Source organism: Sus scrofa, chromosome 6, assembly GCF_054392235.1.
Source record: "Sus scrofa isolate SSC_HxYL_T2T_F1_AM1 chromosome 6, Sscrofa_HxYL_maternal_Yorkshire_Landrace_v2.0, whole genome shotgun sequence".
NCBI classification, from domain to species: domain Eukaryota; kingdom Metazoa; phylum Chordata; class Mammalia; order Artiodactyla; family Suidae; genus Sus; species Sus scrofa.
This window is the reverse complement of record NC_139388.1, coordinates 96,148,199-96,167,577: the sequence shown is the minus strand read 5'-3', so window position 1 is coordinate 96,167,577 and position 19,379 is coordinate 96,148,199. Positions and strand designations below refer to the sequence as shown.

General features: G+C 41.4%; 1 protein-coding gene across 6 annotated transcripts in view; it reads left to right on the top strand.

Moving 5' to 3' along the window:
* Positions 1-19,379, top strand: part of KIAA0319L (KIAA0319 like) — a 116,419-nt gene that overhangs the window by 42,447 nt on the left and 54,593 nt on the right. For all 6 annotated transcript variants that reach the window (XR_014807453.1, XR_014807455.1, XR_014807452.1 and 3 more), the window contains exon 3: positions 1,827-2,350. Coding sequence is in view for 2 of the 6 variants with exons in the window: in XM_021095912.2 (XP_020951571.1) it covers positions 1,827-2,350 (524 nt within the window). In the remaining 4 variants the exon portion in view is untranslated. The remainder of the gene's footprint in view (positions 1-1,826; positions 2,351-19,379) is intronic.

Below are 19,379 nucleotides of genomic sequence, written 5' to 3'. Positions count from 1 at the left end.
ATTTCAGGAAAATCAATACTGTGCCTGAAAAAATTCAGTGGCTCAAAAGTTTATCCATGAGCAGCATTAGCTGGAATTTTGGACCATGTTATCTAGGTTAACCACAGTAGGTCACCACTGTACTTCTATTTCTTTTTCTTTTTTTTTTGTCTTTTTAGGGCTGCACCTGTGGCATATAGAGGTTCCCAGGCTAGTGGTCTAATTGGAGCTACAGCTGCCGACCTACACCACGGCCACAGCAACGCAGAATCTGAGCTGCATCTTCGACCTACACCACAGCTCATGGCAACGCCAGATCCTTAACCCCTGAGCAAGGCCAGGAATCTAACCTGCAACCTCATGGTTTCTAGTTGGATTTGTTTCCACTGTGCCACGATGGGAACTCCCCCCCCCCTTTTTTCCCCTATTTCTTTCTTATCATGACATGGATTGTCATTAGGAAGTTCATTCTAGCAGAATATCTGTCATGATTAAATATCATGAGATGTTGGAGTTGCTGCTGTGACACAGTGCATTAAGAATCCAACTGTAGTGGCTTGGGTTGCTGCAGAGGTCCAGGTTTGATCCCTGGCCCAGCACAGTGGGTTAAAAGGATCTGGCATTGCGGAGTTCCCGTTGTGGCACAGCAGTAACGAATCCGACTAGGAACCATGAGATTGCAGGTTCGATCCCTGGCCTTTCTCAGAGGGTTAAGGATCCGGTGTTGCTGTGAGCTGTGGTGTAGGTCACAGACACGGCTTGGATCTGGTGTTGCTGTGGCTATGGAGTAGGCCAGCAGCAACAGCTCTCATTAGACCCATAGCCTGGGAACCTCCATATGCCACAGGTGCAGCTCTAAAAAGACAAAAGACACACACAAAAAAAAGGATCTGGCATTGCTACAGCTGTGGTGTAGGTCACAGCTGCAGCTTGGATTCAGTCCCTGGCCCAGGAACTTCAATATGCTGCAGATGCGACCATAAAAAAAAAAAAAAAAATCATGAGATACTTGACTACTGCTCTGGTTCATGCTGTGATATGTAAAACCACTTGATTTTGGCAAACCATTGGTTAGAAAATGGATGAACCTGAAACCTGCAAGAGGTCAGGAGTACTTGGTTTATGTTGCTGCCAGTTCACTGGGGGAGGTATTCCATCTTCTTCAGCAGCCTGCTCTTCTGGCCCCATAGTCTTCATATTGTCCCTGAGAAATGCCTCAGAGGTGAGTGGGTGGCCAAGTGGTAAAATTCTGTCCCTCAGTACACGTCACCAGGAGAGCTCTTTCGTTTTATTTTACTGTTTTTTTTTTTTGTCTTTTTGCCATTTCTTGGGCCGCTCCCGCGGCATATGGAGGTTCCCAGGCTAGGGGTCTAATTGGAGCTGTAGCTGCCAGCCTACGCCAGAGCCACAGCAACGCGGGATCCGAGCCGCGTCCGCAACCTACACCACAGCTCACGGCAACACCAGATCGTTAACTCACTGAGCAAGGACAGGGACCGAACCCGAAACCTCATAGTTCCTAGTCGGATTTGTTAACCACTGCGCCACGACAGGAACTCCTATTTTACTGTTTCATGAACTGGAGGTCTGTGTAAAAGATCTGTGTGGAAGGGACTCATTGAGGAGGGGAGCCAGTGATGAATGTGGAGCAGTAATTCTGCAAGCTAAAATATCCTGAGCCAAAAAACACTGTCTTTTGCTTCTTCTGTTCCACTTACTAGACAGCTTTCCCACCCTCTTAAAACCCAGTCTTCAAATAGCCTCAAATGTTAGTATTCAGGACTTTTTACAGAGCTGTAGTCTCTGTTTTTATTTCATCTTTAAATGTTTTCATTCTTTGTTTTTAGATGCCAAGGAGAGCAGGTGCCAGCAGGCAAAGACACAATTTGGAGTTGGCCTGAGATCTAGAGGAAAAAATCACCTCCGGCTTCTTGAAGAAACCCCATCTTTCCAGTCTTGTTGGGCTGCCTGCTGCCAGGACTCTGCCTGTCATGCCTTTTGGTGGTTAGAAGGAATATGCCTTCAGGCAGACTGCAGCAGGCCCCAGAGCTGCCAGGCTTTTAGGACAGACTCTTCCAATTCCATATTGGTGTTTTTAAAAAAATTCCAAATTGCAGATGATTTAGATATTCTACTTGAAGATGATGTACCACATATTCTGGGGCTAGATTGGAGCAGGGCATCTCAGAGGAGGCAGAGCCTACCCAGAGCTCCACTCAGACCCACTGTATCTTCCAGTGACCAGCAGAGCTTAATCAGGAAGCTTTGTAAGAGAGAGAGTCCCAGTGAAGAAGTAGCTGCAGTGACACAGCCTTCTAAAGTGAATGCCTCCAAGGAACCAGGTGATCTGAATACCACTGGCTCTGCAGAGGTAAGTATATTATGAATAGGGAGCACAGAAACTGTTTAATCTGCTTTTGCATTTGGCACACATGAGCAATGAAGCTGGTGCTTGTGGGCAGCTCTTATAGGCTGAGGAGTGTATCTATAATGCTGCATGGTGTCATCTTAGTGGGTGCTGCTCGGATGTTCAAGGGTAATTTGACCTTAGAGATGTTCACTCCAGGCAAGTCTGACCATTGTTTTGGTGAAAGCAGAAAGCTGCTCATTATCTACTCTAAGCTGGTTCTTGGCTACAGGTAAACGCAGTTGTGTGGGTGTCAGTCTCCATCAGTGATTCTGCAGTGTTTTCTGCCAGATTGCAAAACATTTGATTGATGTGGTTGCAGTTAAGTTCTTTTCCTCCTCCATCTCCTGCCTGTAAACACATTCCTTAAGAGGTAGTTTCTATTCCAGTCTGAAGTAACCATGCTTGGTACCACAGATTAAGACCTGACCTGCTGGGCTGGAGAGCCGGATGTGGCCATTAGCCAAGAGGTCTCTGAATTCTCACCAAGCTTTGTATGCCAAGGGAGAAACCACCAGTGGAGTTTATTCTGCTTATTATGTTTCTTCATTGTTGATCTTCCTGGGCGAATGATTAAAAGGAATGACTCACTCTGTGCTCATTCTCCCTTGATTACTGTGACTTATTTTTGTATTTGTTTTGTCCTAGTTGTCTCTATCAAGTTGAAGCCAGAATGGGGAGGCTTCTACATGCCAGGCATTATGTGTGCTAATTGTTGTACTGTGTCATTCTGTTTAATTTTCATAGCAATATTTCTGAGTAGATAATATTATCCCTGTTTCATTAGTAAGGAAACTGAGGCCCGAAGAGGTTAAACAGTTTGATCATGCAGCTAATGAACAGCAGACCTAGAATTGGAACCCAGATTTAATATTAAGAAAAAACTTTTCAGTGCAATATTAGAGATACAATATTAGGTTTAATATGTCCATAAACATTAATGTCGGGTATTTTTCTAAGCATTAGAGATATGAAAGGAATTCCCATTGTGGCTCAGTGGGTTAAGAACCCAACTAGTATCCACAAGGATACAGGTTCAATCCCTGGTCTCACTCAGTGGATTAAGGATCCAGCGTTGCTGCAGTGTGTGACAGGTCACAGATGCAGCTTTGATCCTGCATTGCTATAGCTGGGGTGTAGGTCAGCACCTGCAACTCCGATTTGACCCCTAACCTGGGAACTTCCATATGTCACAGGTGTGGCCTGAAAAAGAAAAAGGAAAAAAAAAAAAAGAAATATAAAATCAAACAAGACATTGCCATTAGAGTTTATGGTCTAGTGGAGATGCAGACATAAAGGTGTATATTTACAGTAGTGTATAATTATTGCATTTGTAGATTTATGTATCCAGTGTAATAGGAACACAAAAGAAGTGATCCCCTTGAGCAGGCAGGTGATGTGTATATGCAAGGAAGACTTTTCAGAGATGTTTAACTTACTTCTTGAAGAAAGTGTAGGATTTTACTATGGGGTCAAAGGTAAATAAAAAACTTTCTGGAGAGAGATCCTGTATATGCAAAGGCTCAGTTGGTCAGCAGATATTTATTGCACACTTATTATGCAAGGTCCTGTACTAAAAGCTAGGCACTAGAAATATTATAGCAAATAAGATAAACATGGAAGAATTCCCTTGTGGTGCAGCAGGTTAAGGATCTGGTATTGTGACTGCAGCAGCTCAGGTCACTGCTGTGATATGGGTTTGATCCCTGGCCCAGGAATTTCTACATGCTGCAGGCACGGCCAAAAAAAAGGATTAATTTGATTCCTGTCCTAACAAAGCTTATAATCTAGTAAGGAAAACAAATATGAAATTTATGGTAATTAAATAATTATAACTTTGATGCACATTATGAGAGAGTAAATATAGAGTGCTTAAGAGCATCTAACAGGGCCCTAATCAAGACTATGTGGTAAAGTTAGGCTTCCCTAAGTAAGGAAAGTTGAAGCTGAGATTTGAAGTAGGAGTTAGGAAAAGAAACAGGCAAAGAATAATTCAGGCAGAAGAAATAACGATTTCAAAGTTTGTTAGGTGCCCTGGAGCATGGCAAGATTCAGAAGTAAAGAGAGACTGGTTTTGTTTAGCAAACAGAGCAAGAGAGCTAGTAGTGAAAGAAGAGGCTTCAGAAGTATGTGGAGCCTTGAGACCTTAAAATATCAGTATTTATCTTAAGCAGGGAATGAAATGATTAGATATGTTACTGTGTGGTGAATAGACTAGAGAAGTACAAGAATGTACTGGAATGATCAAATAGGAGGCTCTTCAGGCAAGAGAACCACCACACCTTTAGAAGGAAGTCGAAGATTCAGGAAAGGGGATAAATGACAAATACTCCCTCAGAGCCAAGGTTCTCAAACTTTAACAAATGTCAGAATCACTTGGAGTTCTTGAGAAAAATAGATTCTAGGCCAGAACTACAGTTTCTGATTCAGTAGGTCTAGAGTGGGGCCTGAGAATTTGCATTTGTTGCAAGATCCTGGAATGCCCATGCTGATAGTCTGGAAACCACCTTTTAAGAGCAACTCCTTATAGGCCAGGTGGGTTAGAATCCAGAGCAAAGAGTACAAGATTAACCTTAAGCAGAAGGAGAGACATCTCCTTCATTGTGATAAGAAGAAAGAAATGGTTGGATATAGATGCAGCTAAGATGGGCTTTTAGGCTCATTAGAAGGAAATTTTGGTAGTTCTAACCACATTCTTGTTTTTTCTGAAACAAATGGGATAGATCATTTACTGAGAGTAGAAGGAGTACAAGAATGTACATGGGACAATCAAATAGGAGGCTCTTCAGGCAAGAGAACCACCGCACCTTTAGAAGGAAGGTGAAGTGGGGGTAGATAGGTAATAGGCAGGAAAATGAGAGGTTTTGAGAGTGTAAAGGTCTGAAATGACCATTGTAAGGGGTAGAAGATAGAAAATTTCTGGATAGCTTGAAGATGGAGACTGAATTTACAACAGTGGCACTGATCTTTATAGTTGTATGATTCTTCTCAGTAGCTCTCAGCAACCCTTTCAAGAAGGCTGATAGTTTGATTCATCCGTGATTAGAACCTTGCCAGTTTTGTATAGAAGGAAATTGGGGCGTGAAGACAGTGGATAAAAAGGAGAGTATAAGAAGAAAGAAAAAGAGGCAAAGGCAGGAAGGGGTGACAGAGATGCAGTAGAGGAGTTTGACATTCAGAGGTTTCAGTGAGAGAAAGCAGATATAGGGGCACAGGTAAATGTGTAGGATGGATAGGAAGTAGTTATCAGAATATGGGATATTTGAATTTAAGATTTTGGAGGTTGGGAGTCCCATTGTGGGGCAACAGAAACAAATCCAGCTACTATCCATGAGGACGTGGCTTCGATCCCTGGCCTCACTCAGTGGGTTGGGGATCTGGTGTTGCCGTGAGCTGTAGTGTACTTCGCACATACAGCTTGGATCCCAAGTTACTGTGGCTGTGGTGTATGTAGGCTGGCAGCTGTAGCTCTGATTCAACCCCTACCCTGAGAACTTCCATATGCCCCAGGTGCGACCCTGAAAAGAAAAGCAAAACAAAACATAAAAAAGATTTTGAAGGTAGAAGTTCTGGTGATTACAGGATCTAGGGTGAAGTTATGGAAGAGAGTTGCTGGGGTAGAGTGGACAAGATATCTGTTGGTGACAAGGAGCTCAAAGAACATACTGAACAAGTTATCCATGTAGACATTGAGATAGTCTTTAATAAGGATGATAGCAGCAATAGCTAATGTTTAATTAATACCTACTATGTGTCAGCTACCGTTATGAGCCCTTTACATGAATTAACCCTTTTATCTATACAACAAATCCTATGAGGTTCTATTACCATCTTTATTTTATAAATGAGGAAACTCAGGAAAAGAAAGGTTAAGGAACATGGCCAAGGCAACATACCCACTATATGGTAGTACCAAGACTTCAACCCAGGAAGTCTCATTCTATCCAGTGTCTGTCCTCTTATTCCTCTTACACTTGAGTCAAGGACTTGCAGTGAGGAGGAGTTTTAAGAGCCAGATGTCAAAGCCATCAGTAAAATAGGAGGAGTAATGAGTAAGTTGGAAGATGACAGCTATGATGAAAGTTGAATTACAGTGCAGCAAGATAGCAAAGGAAAAGAGGTTTTTTTTTTTTTTTTTTTCTTTTTTTTACAAAGAAGATAGAAGAGTAATGATTTGCAAAGGGCACTGGGAAGAGGAGCAAAATAGCAACCCACCTTTAATCTTGAAATATGGGAGAATAAGCTGGCCTTTGTATTGCAGAGGTGCGTTAGAAACAGTATCCCCAGGGGAGAGGGCAAGCTTACAATTAAGAGTAGGTGGTCGGAGACCACTTTATGGGCATGTGACCTCTGTAGTACCCATCCTCAGAAAGGCCTTGTTATTTTATTTTTGGCCATGGTGTATAGCGGCTTGATGTCTGGATCTCAGTTCCCAGACCAGGAGTTGAATCTAGGCCACAGCGTTGAAAGCACCAAGTCCTAACCAACCAGACCATCAGGAACTCACAGAAAGGGCTTGTTCTTGACCTAATGCTCTGCTGTCATTATCTTAAAATTCTCTCTTTTTTTTTTTTTTTTGGTCTTTTTAGGGCTGCACCTGAGGCGTGCGGAAGTTCCCAGGCTAGGGGTTTGAATCAGAGCTGTAGCTGCTGGCCTACACCATGGCCACAGCAACACAAGATCTGAGCCTCATCTGTGACCTACACTACAGCTCATGGCAATGCTGGATCCTTAACCCACTAAGCAAGGCCAAGGATCAAACCCGAGTTTTCATGGATAGTAGTTGGGTTCATCACCACTGATCCATGATGGGAACTTCTTAAAATTCTTAATTTTTGAACAAGGGACCCCACATTTCATTTTGCACCAGATCCTGAAAATTATGTATCCTGCCCTGCAGAAGATATAGGGAAGAAAACATGACATGACTGAGCATTTGGGACTTTTCCAGTAATGGAATAGAAGTTCCAGATACTTCAGTGGAATTTTTGGAAGGAAAAAAAGGAGGTTGGGTTTTAAAGGAGAGAAAGTATAGGTCATTGTTGGGATAGCATTTTGGTGTGATAAATGTTTAACAACTGGGTTTTCACCCAGAAAAAGTCAAGCCCTCAATCGTAGACACTGCCAATTTTCATGGTATAAATACTACCATTATGACCAGTTTCAAGCTACCAACATGAAGTCACTGAACACAGAGTTGACAGAAATGGGCATAGTCAGCTTATGAGCTGGCTCTAGCACACAACAGGAGAATAAAGTTAGACCAGTAAAATTAGAACTTTGGGAGTTCCTGTTGTGGCTCAGCAGTAAGGAACCCAACTAATATCCATGAGGATGCGGGTTCGATCCCTGTTCCCCCTCAGTGGGTTAAGGATCTGGTGTTGCCATGAGCTGTGGTATAGGTGGCAGACGCAGCTTGGATCCTGTGTTGCTGTGGCTATGGTGTAGGCCAGCAGATACAGCTCTGGTTTGACCCCTAGCCTGGGAACTTCCACGTGCTGTACCTGCCCTAAACAGAAAAAAAAAAAAAGAAAAAAAAAAAAAAGAACTTCGGTAGATGTAGGCCTAAGAAGCTTCTGAAAGATGGTGAAAACTCAACCTCAGGCCTCGTAGAATTCAAGTGTATATTGGAGGGAAGATTCTGAGTTTGTGTTGGCTAGGCAGGTTTTTGTTATTGTTTTTGTTTTCCCTAGTTGCTCACCCATTGTAGGCAGTGGCAATAAATTGCTGCTAGAGAATAGGATCTTAGGCTTTATGATCTGACATGGAGAGTTGGTGAAAATGGGGGGAAGACTATCGAACTTGAACTATGAGCCCTAGAAGTGGGAAAGGGCAGTGTTGCATAGAGGCATTACATAGTTTGGCATCACATATTGGGAACTACAAGCATTGCTGAAAAATGGGTTCAAACTTCTGCTTAATACACTAGGGAAAGTAAGAGAAATGTGTGCATTGCAGATCTCCTAATTAGGGATGACTGGCTAGCTGCAATAGTTTTTAGTTTGTACTGTTTTCACTGAGATGTCAAGCAACTCTATATCCAAAGGAGGAAGAAATTGTATCATAAGTTACTCTAGTCTTGCCTGAAATGCCTGCAGAGCTACAAAGGCATGAGGTTGTCACGTAGCAGTTTTCAATTTTTTGAGAATCTGCACAAACACACATATACATATATATATATATATATATTGCATCCACGAGCAGGTATGTGGACCTTTAGCAATTTCAGAAGTGGAAAGAAGTGTCACCAATTTATTCTCCTTTCTCAACTTAGAGAAGGAAAAGCTTGTATTGCTTGGTTTAAGTACTTCATCCTTTCTATACCGTAAACCTCTGAATTGTTGGCAGGAGGAGCAGAAGGCTTGTTAACTGGGTATTGGAACATTTGTAGACAAGTAGTTCGGCCACTACAGTTAATTGCTGCCAATCCTGCTTGTGAAAGGGGTGTTTTCTTGGAGCCCAGGGAATAAAGCTCCAATTAGGTATCCCCACATAAAAGGTTTGACTTTAGAAAGACTGAGGTGCTCCTTTCTTTACCAGCATCACCTTGTTTCCAGTCACTATTAGAGCATTTTAGCGCCTGCAGGCCACTGGCTTTCTATGGAACAAATGACTGAGAAAGATAAATGAGCCAAGCCCTTGGACACCTCCCTGCTGCCTTTTAGTACCTCTACAGAAGGTCAGAACTTACCTCTTATTAGAAGCTCTGTATGTGGGCAGCAATAGAGAAGAGCCTTGCATAACCAAGGACAGAAACCCAAGCAGTTCTTTTTCTCTTCATCCATGCTTTTGTTTTATTTTGTTTTTCAGAGTTTTTTGTTTGATTGCTTTCTTTTGGTTTTTGTTTTAAAAATCTTTCCTTTAACCCTTTAGCCTTCTGAAATTTTTGCTAAAGGCTCATATATTCTTCTGGCCATTACTTCCTGACAAATTTCGAATCTCTCAGGACCTAGTTTTCTCCAGATTCTCATTCTTAGTTATCTAAGCAGCAGGCAACCAAAATTTTTTAGTCCTAGGCCCTCTTCCAGCCCTCTGGTCTGGACAGATTGTGTGGGTTTCTTACCTCTCGGTGATCTAGGTACTTCCCATACTGTCTGTAACTGTGTACATATAGTTATTAAACACTCGCCAGACAATTCCCCAACTCCCACCATTCTAATCTTACATGAGTGGCTTATGGCACTGAGAGAAAAACTGGGCAGTCTGTTTCCTTGTTGTGTGTAGGTGTGCAAAAAATCCCTGCTATTGTACTTTTCCTTTTTCAAAAGTATTAATGCCTGAACCATACTACCTTTTTCTTATTTTTTTTTCCCACTGTAACTGTATACTTTCTCCTCTAATCTAAATATTCTGGTTCTTTTATATGATTATCTTTTTTTTAATTGAAATATAGTTGATGTACAATATTGTGTTAGTTTCAGGTGTACAACAAAGTGATTCGGTTATACATTTATATATGTATATATCTATATTCTTTTGGGACACCCAAGGCATGCAAAAATTCCTAGGCCAGGCATCAAACCTGCACCATATCAGTGATCTGAGCTACAGCAGTGACAATGCCAGATCCTTGACCCATTGAGCCACCAGGGAACTCCCCTGTATTCTTTTAATTTAATTTAATTTAATTTAACTTAAATTTAATTTTATCTAATGGCTGCACCATGACATATGGAAGTTCCTGGGTCAGGGATTAAATCCAAGCCATAGCAACACCAGATCCTTTGACACACTGCACCAGGCCAGGGATTGAACCTGCATCTCTACAGGGACCCGAGCTGCTGCAGTCAGATTTTTTTTTTCCTTTTCTTTTGGGGGCTGCACATGCAGCATATGGAATTTCCCAATCTAGGGGTCAAATTGGAGCTACAGCTGCTGGCCTGTGCCATAGCCACAGCAATAGGAGATCTGAGCCACATCTGCAGCCTGTGCTGCAACTTGCGGCAGTGCCAGATCCTTAACTCACTGAGAGAGGCCTGGGATCAAACCTGAATCCTCACAGACACTATGTCAGGTTCCCACCATGGTGGGAACTCCTGAAATTTTTAAATAAATAGAAACATATATTACTCTTCTTTTTAATAACTTCATTGAGGTATAATTTATGTACTATAAAACTCATCCCTTTTAAGTGTACAATTCAGTGATTTTAGTGAATGTATAGAGTTTTATATCTTCACCACAACTTAGTTAACATTTCTATAACTCCCAAAACTTCCTTTGTGTTTATTTGCCCAAAAATTCCCTTGTGCCATCTCTACTCCCACTCCCAGTCACAAGTATCCACTAATCTGCTGTCTCTATAAATTTGCCTTTTCTGGACTTTTCATATGAATGGAATCATCATGTAGTCTTTTGTGTCTGGATTCTTTCACTTTAATGTCTTGGTGTTCATCCTTGTTGTAGTATGTACCAGTAGTTGGTTTCTTTTAATTGCTGAATAGTATTCCATTGTATGGACATGTTATAATTTGTATATCCATTTACCTATTGATAGATGTTTGTTTGTTTCCAGATTTTGGTTATAGATAAATCTGCTGGGAACATGTGTGTGTGCTTTTGCATGGACATATATTTAAATTTCTCTTGGAAAAATACTTGGGAGTAGAATAGCTGGGTCATATCATAGGTATATATTTAATATTTTAAGAAACTGCCAAACTATTTTTCAAACAGTTGTGCTATTTTACATTCCCATTAGTAATGGAAAGTTCCAGTTGTTCTACATTCTCACCGACATTTGGTATGGTGAGTCTTTTTCATTTTAGATGTCCTAATAGGTGTGTAATAGTATCTCATTATTGGTGGGTTTTTTGTTTGTTTTTCAGAGCCACACCCACAGCATATGGAGGTTCCCAGGCTAGGGGTCCAATCGGAGCTGTAGCTGCCATCCTACACCACAGCCACAGCAGTGCCAGATCTGAGCCACATCTGCTACCCACACTACAGCTCACGGCAGTGCTGGATCCTTAACCCACTGAGTGAGGCCAGGGATCGAACCTGCAACCTCATGGTTCCTAGTCGAATTTGTTTCCCCTGCACCAAGATGGGAACTCCTCATTATGATTTTGATTTTGATTTCCCCAGTTAGTAATGACATTGAACATCTTTTGACATGCTTATTTGCCATCCATATGTTTTTGGTAAAGTGTTCGTATTTTCCCCCACGTGTATGTGTGTAATATATATCTGTGTGTGTATGTATATATGTGTGTGATATATATATCTCTGTGTGTATATATATATATATATATATATATACGCACACACACTGCATAGAAATTATGTCTCTATGTGTGTATATACATCTTTGTGCATAAATACATATATACATATACTGCATATGAATTATTTGTGTGTATATATATATCTATGTGCGTATATACATATATACACACACTGCATATGAATTATTTGTCAGATATGTGATTAACAAATATTCTCTCAGTCTGACACTTGCTTTCCATTCTCTTAGCAATGCGTTTTAAAGAGCAGATAGTAATTTTGATGATGTCCAGTATATTGGATTTTTTTTCAGGGATCATACTTTTGGTGTTGTAGCTAAGAAAAATTTCTCCTAAGTTTTCTTTCAAAATTTTATAGTTTTAGGTTTTAAATTTAGGTCTGGAATTTTTTTGTACATGGTGAGAGCTATGGATGGAAGGATTGTGATTTGCTTTTTACATGAGTATCCAGTTGTACCAGCACCATATTTTTTTCATCCTTTCTCCACTGACTTGCTTATAATCTTTATTGGAAATCAGTTAACCATATTTTTAGGAATCTATTTCTGGACACTGTTTCCACCTGTTTGTCTACGTTAACATCAGCACTATACTCTCCTACTAACTATAGCTTTGCAATAATAATACGTCTTTATATCAGATAACATAAATCTTACAGCTTTGTTCTTTGTTAACAAAATTGTTTTGGCTCTTATAAGTCCTTTATATTTCCATGTAAATTTTAGAATCTTGTCAATTGCTTTTTAAAAAGCCTTCTGGGATTTTGATTGAGGTTATGTTAAAGCTGAAGATCAATTTGGGGAGCATTCATAGCCTAGTAATAATAGCGAGTCTACTGTCTACTGATCTATGAACACAGTATATCTTTCTATTTGTTTAAGTCATCTTTAATTTCTCTCAGCATGTGTTCTCCTATGGCTTCAGCTTCTATCTTTAGGAATTTGATTCCAAGTCTGAGTCTCTATTTGAATTTCCCAGAGGTACTTCAGATTCAGTATGTCTAAAACGTAACTTGGCTGTTAAATTCTTTTTTTTTTTTTTTTTGTCTTGTGAGAGCTGCACTCGTGGCATATGAAAGTTCCCAGGCTAAAGACTGAATTGGAGCTGTAGCTGCTAGCCTACACCACAGCCACAGCAATGTGGAATCCGAGCTGTGTCTGCAGCCTACACCACAACTCACTGCAATGTCAGATCCCTAACCCACTGAGCAAGGCCAGGGATCGAACCTACATCCTCATGGATACTAGTCAGGTTTGTTACCACTGACCCACCATGGGAACTCCTGCCTGTTACATTCTTAAAACTGCTCCTTTGTAGTCTATCTTAGTTTTTATTTATTTATTTATTTTGGTGGGGGGGGAGGGCATGCCCATAGCATGCAGAAGGGATTGAAGCCACGTCACAGCAGTGACAATGCCAGATCCTTAACCTACTGTACCGCCAGGGAGAGCTTATGTTAGTTTTGATGACATCACTATAGTTTGTCCCTCACTCAAACCAGATACATGGGAGCCATTTTAGATTCTTTTCCTCAAGCCCCAGATGCATTTCAGCTTCACAAATATTAAATTCTTAATATTTTAAAATCCATCCCACAGGGGAAATTTCCAGTAATGTTGGCAGAGTAAAGCAGTCTCTTGAACCTTCTTACAGATAATAATTATAAAATATGTAAAGAAATGTTTAAATAGACTGGAAAGTATCCAAAAGCAGACAAAAGCTATCAGAGAGTTTACTCTTGAAAATCAGTAACTGGAAATGGTAAGAATTGTGAGTTTGCAGGTGGTTAAAAATTTTGCTTGAGGGCATTCATCATCTCCTGCAGCAGAGGAAAGTGGTAGTGGAAAGCATCAGCCTTACTTTCTTGTAGTAGCAAAGAATAGAGTCCAAGTAATAGAAAAATTACTTGGAAATTTAAGGGGAGGGGCCCTTGAAAGGAAAAAAAACAAAATAAGACAGCAATATCACAGCAGAGGGTAAAACCCATGACCTCACTATAAACTCCACTAAAATTCCTGGGTGAACGTCTGATCTATACCTACATGGGGGGATTCCAGAGGGTCTGGTTAATATAGAAATCAGAGAGATGGAGTTCTGTCTTTGAAAGACAGAAACCTAAACCAGGTGAGCTCTGTGAATTTCCCACTTTTTAAACTGAGTTCATTGCCCAACCATGTATAATTCATGTGGCAAAAATCTGAAGTCTTATTTATTTGAGGTATCAGGACAGAGTTTAAGACTGAAAAATTAAAAGTAATCTCCAGGAGTTCCCGTTGTGGCTCAGTGGTTAACGAATCCGACTAGGAACCGTGAGATTTCGGGTTCAGTCCCTGGCCTCGCTCAGTGGGTTAAGGGTCCGGCGTTGTGGTGAGCTGTGGTATAGGTCGCAGACGCAGCTCGGATCCCACGTTGCCGTGGCTCTGGCGTAGGCTGGCAGCTACAGCTCCGATTAGACCCCTAGCCTGGGAACTTCCATATGCCGTGGGAGCGGCTCAAGAAAAGGCAAAAAGACAAAATAAATAAATAAATAAATAAATAAATAAAAGTAATCTCCAGATTAAAGAAAGCACAGCCAGAACAGGTCCCAAATATGGATATAATCTGTGGCCATAATCTTGGGCAGTCACCAGATTCACAAGAATACCTAAAGGGGACCATGCTGAAAATATAGCTGCAGGAATTACAAAGAGATACCATTTTCTGCACATTGCAGGGAAAGCAAAATAAATCCACCTAAGTTACTTACCCACTAGGAAAAGTACTGCAAATAGTTCCACAGATTACACAGTAAAATTCAGAGTCACTAGGTATGTTAGAATGTCTAATATTCAAACAAAAATTATTAGATATGCAAAAGAACAGGAAAGAATGACCCATACTTAGCGGGAAATAACAGTCAGTAGAAACTGACTCCAAGTTGACTCAGATGTTGGAGTTAGTAGCCAAAAAAAATCTCAAAATATGTTCAGAGAACTAAAGGAAATGAAGGGAAAATGGTTTTACTGAGTAAACAGTTAAGGAGAAAAGAGAAGTGAACAGTTAAGTCAAAAGAGAAAAGTAAACAATTTTTAAGATGGGAAAAGAGGAGTTCCCTTCATGGCACAGGGGAAATGAATCCAACTAGGAATCATGAGGTTCTGTGTTTGATCTCTGGCATTGCTCAGTGGGTTAAGGATCCCACGTTGCCATGAGCTATGGTGTGTATTGCAGACGTGGCTCAGGTCTGGGGTGGCTGTGGCTGTGGCATAGGCCAGCAGCTGTAGCTCTGATTGGACCCCTAGCCTGGGAACCTCCATATGCCATGGGCACGGCCCTAAAAGGACAAAAGAAAAAAAAAAAAGTGGGAAAAGAGAAGCAAGCTTCCACCTATGGCATCATGAAGTAGTCTGTAATTTTCTCATTGTAAAATCAAGTGTAAAGCTGGACAGTATTGTTAAAAACAAGTATTTCAGGCCACTAGAAATATAGTGGAGGCAGAAGTAAATTTAGGAGTATTTCCTCTTGGAAAGCTGGTAAGATTGAGCAAGTACAGTGGGAGTCTGTAGTTGTCTTCTTGGGGCTTCTCCTGTTATCCCAGTTCAGGTGACAAGACATGTAGTCTTACAGATGTGCAGCTAGACATGAAAACTTGCTAGGAACTTTCCTTCCAAATGGGATGGACTTGATTTGGGTCAGAGAGTGAAAACATATGGCTTTGTCAACTAAAAGTGGCAAACTTGGTTGCGAGTGAATGGATTGAATCCACAGTTTGCTAGCCTGAGGTTGCAGTGCCTGTTGGTGTGAGTGATGGACCTGCCAGAAACTTAATGGGAAGGTCTTGAAAATAAGAGAGCCATAGAAGGGCTAAGATAAGCTCTCCACATATCCTGGCTGACTGTGAAACTACTTGCATATATGAGAGGGACCCAAGAAAGCCTGGTAAAAAAATAAAAATCAGGAGTTCCATATGGATTAAGGTTCCAGTGTTGTCACTTCAGTGGCTTGAATCATTGCTGTGGCAAGGATTTGATTCCTGGCCCAGGAACTTCTGCATGCTGTGAGTGTGGAAAAAAAAATGGCAGGGGAGGCTTGGGACTTGGTTGCAGCATTGAATGCCCTCCCCCAAGCAACACACAGATGGATAGGCAGAGGTTGAAGTTTTATGGGTTCAAGGCCTTTAAGTGACCTCTGTCTAAACCATTGACTTAATGCAAAACTATGTAGATATAGGAGTAATACCTAGGAAGCCAGGCTAAAATAAAAATAGAAATTAATGGGAGTTCCTATTGTGGCTCAGCTGGTTAAGGACATTTTCCTTGAGAGGATGTGGGTTTGATCTCTGGCCTTGCTCAGTGGGTTAGGATCTGGCATTGCTGTAAGCTGCGGTGTAGGTCACAGATGTGGCTCAAATCTGGTGTTTCCGTGGCTGTGGCGTAGGTGCCAGCTATAGATCCAATTCGACCACTAGCCCAGGAATTTACATATGCTGCAGGTGTGGCCCTAAAAAGAATAAAAAAACTGAGCAGAGACATCAGTGGCAGCATACTCTGAGGAAGTCCGTTTCTGCAATTTAAGTACAGGGAAGTTATTAAAAATAATCAACAGCCCATCCAAAAAAAAAAAAAAAAAAAAAAAAAAGCCCCAACCAAACAACAACAATAAAAAAATAGAACCCAGAGCTTCTATAATATATTATAGAAAATTTCCAATTTTCAGAGTTACCTGGTGGCCTAGCAGGCTAAGGATCTGGTGTTGTCACTGCTGTGGATGGATTCGATCCCTGGCCTGGAAACTTCCTCATGCCTTGGATGCAGTCAATAAATAAATAAATAAAATTTCCAATTTTTAACCAGATTTTATGAGACTTGTGAAAAAAGAGTGGGAAAGTGTGACCCATGCTCAGGGGATAAAAGTAATCTATAGAAATGAATTCTGAGTGGATCACCTATTACATTTAACAGATACTTCAATGCAGTTTTTAAAAATAGGCTTAAATGAAAAATACACTTAAAAATGTAAAAGAATCTATGTTCATAGATTAAAGGAATATGATATAAGAATTGCTCAGCAAATAGGGGCTCTAACTACATTCATTAAATGTTATACTACAGGTTCTTGCCATTGTGATAATGCAAGAAAAAGAAATTTAAGGAGTACAAACTGGAAATAAAGAAGCAAAACTGCCTTTATTCACAGATGGTATAATCATGTATTTAGAAAATTCCAAGGAATGTATATAAAAGCTACTGGAGCTGTTGAGTGAATTTAGCTATTAAGTGAATTTACAATGTAATGTTACTCAGCCATTAAAGAATGAAATAATGCCATTTGCAGCAACATTAATGGATGAAAGACTATCATACGAAATGAAGTAAGCCAGACAGCCAGCCAAAGACAAATATCACATGATATTGCTTGTATGTAGATTCTAAAAAAAGTGATACAGATGAACATATAGAAAACAGAAATAGGCCCACAGGAGGCAGGATCAAAATGGTGGAGGAATAAGATGTGGTGCTCACCTTCTCCCACAAACGCAACAACAACAAAAAATCTACATGCAGAACAATTCGCACAGAACATCTGCTGATGAACTCTGGCAGAAGACCTTAAACCTCCATAGAGGGCAAGAAACCCTCCACATAACTGGGTAGAACAAAAGGAAAAAAAGAGAAAGAAATCAGGATGGGACTAGCACTCCTGAGAGGAAGCTGTAAAAGAGGAAGGGAACCCACACCATGGGAAGCCACCCATCTGACAGGGAGATCAGCTGAGACGGAGAGACCTCAAAGCCTCAGAGAAAAGCTTAGCAGCTGGACTGAGGACGGCAAAGCAGAGAGAGAGCCGCACAGGCCATCCATACCACCTCCCAGGACACCATAGCCTGAGACGCTCGGGAGGGTGTTGGGTGCCGAGACTCAGGCTCCGTAGGTCAGTTCTGGGAGAGGACCAGGGTTGGCTGTGTGGAGACAGCCTGAGGGGCTAGGGAGCAGTGTGCTAAAAGCTGGGGAGCAGAGCCCTGCAGCCAAGGGAACCCAGAAGGAGGTCTGGGCCCAAGGAGAAGCAAGGTGCCATTACTGGGGAGGGCAAGAGGAGGAGGGGCAGACTGCCATAGGAGTATCTTAATCTGCGCACACTCAGACTCTTGGAGGGTGGGGTGATGGGCTGGTAAGGCACCTTTTGCATGGGCTATGGGAGATGGGCCCCTCTTCTGCAGGCTGCAGGTGGCAGTGCCTCCTGTGTGGGTTAAACATGATGGGGGTGCCTTTTGTGTGGTCTACAGGTGGTGGGGACAAACCATCTGAGACTCCAGAGGTGGATGTGGCCCATCACCACTCGGGGTCCACTAACAGAGACCACCTGTGACCCCAGTCACCTCAGAGGTCAACACAGAGGAGGGCACTGCAACCAAGCACCATGTGTTGTTGCTCTCACCTCCCTGGGAACATATACGCCCTACTGTTGCCACTGCCAAATCCTCCAGGGGCCATCTATACCTGCCTGTGGGTCACTGCCACTTCCTAGAGCCCTGCACCTAGTAGCAGCCTGTGCCACCTTCCTGCAGGTCCTTGCCACTGTCAAGGGCCCAGCAACCAGGCACTGGCTACTAACTCTGCCCATCGCCTCCATCTACCTGCAAGCACATGCAGCACCGTATCATGGGTATAACAGCCTGCACCCAGTGAGGCAAGAGATAGAAGGTATCCAAACCCAAAGCAGCCCTCACACCAAAAATAAATAGTAAGCCCTCCCTCACAAAGTACCCAGGGCTACTTTTGCATATAAATAGCCCTCCAAGACTAGGGCAGTTTCTTTCCCTAGACTCATAGAATAAGAAAAAAATAAGCAAGATGAAGAAGCTCAGGAACTATTCCCAGTTAAAAGAAAAGAAGAATTCCCCTGAAGGAACAAACAATGAAACAGACCTCTGCATTCTGACAGTCACTGAGTTCAAAAAAGAGATAGTGGAACTGCTGAAGGAATTAAGAGTAAGTATGAAGGATCTAAGAGTGGATATGGACAGATAGATGCAGATTACTTTAGAAAGGAACTAGAAAATATAAGGAGTAGCCAAGAAAAATAAGAAAATTCATTTGCAGAGACATAAGCTGAGTTAAAGACACTGAAGAGCGTAATTAATAATGCAGAGGAATGATTTAGTGACTTGGAAGATAGAATAATGGAAATCACCCAATCAGGACAGCAGACAGCACACCAAGTGAAAAACACATGAAAGCAACATAAGAGGTCTATGGGACAATATAAAGCAGGCCAATCTATGCATAATATGGATTCCAGAAGGAGAAAAAGGGGATTGAAAATATATTTGAAGAAATTATAGCTGAAAACTTTCCAAATCTAAAGGAAACAGATACCAAGAGGCCCACAGAGAGCCCCAAACACGTTGAACCCTAACAGGCCCACACCAAGACAAATTATAATAAAAATGGCAAAAGTTAAAGAAGATTCTGAAGGCAGCAAGACAAAAACAGTTAATTATAAGGGAACACCCCTAAGTCTAGCAGCTGATTTCTCTACAGAAACACGATAGGCCAAAAGAGAGTGGCAAGATATATTCAAAGTTCTAAAAAGGAAGAATTTGCAGCCTAGGATACTCTACGCAGAAAGAATATCATCATAGGAGAAATAAAGAATTTCTTCAACGAACAAAAACTGAAAGAGTACAGCAATACTAAATAAACTCATTATCACCATGGGAAAGTAATCACTTAAATAAGCCAGTATACAGATCTAAAAGGGGGAAAAAT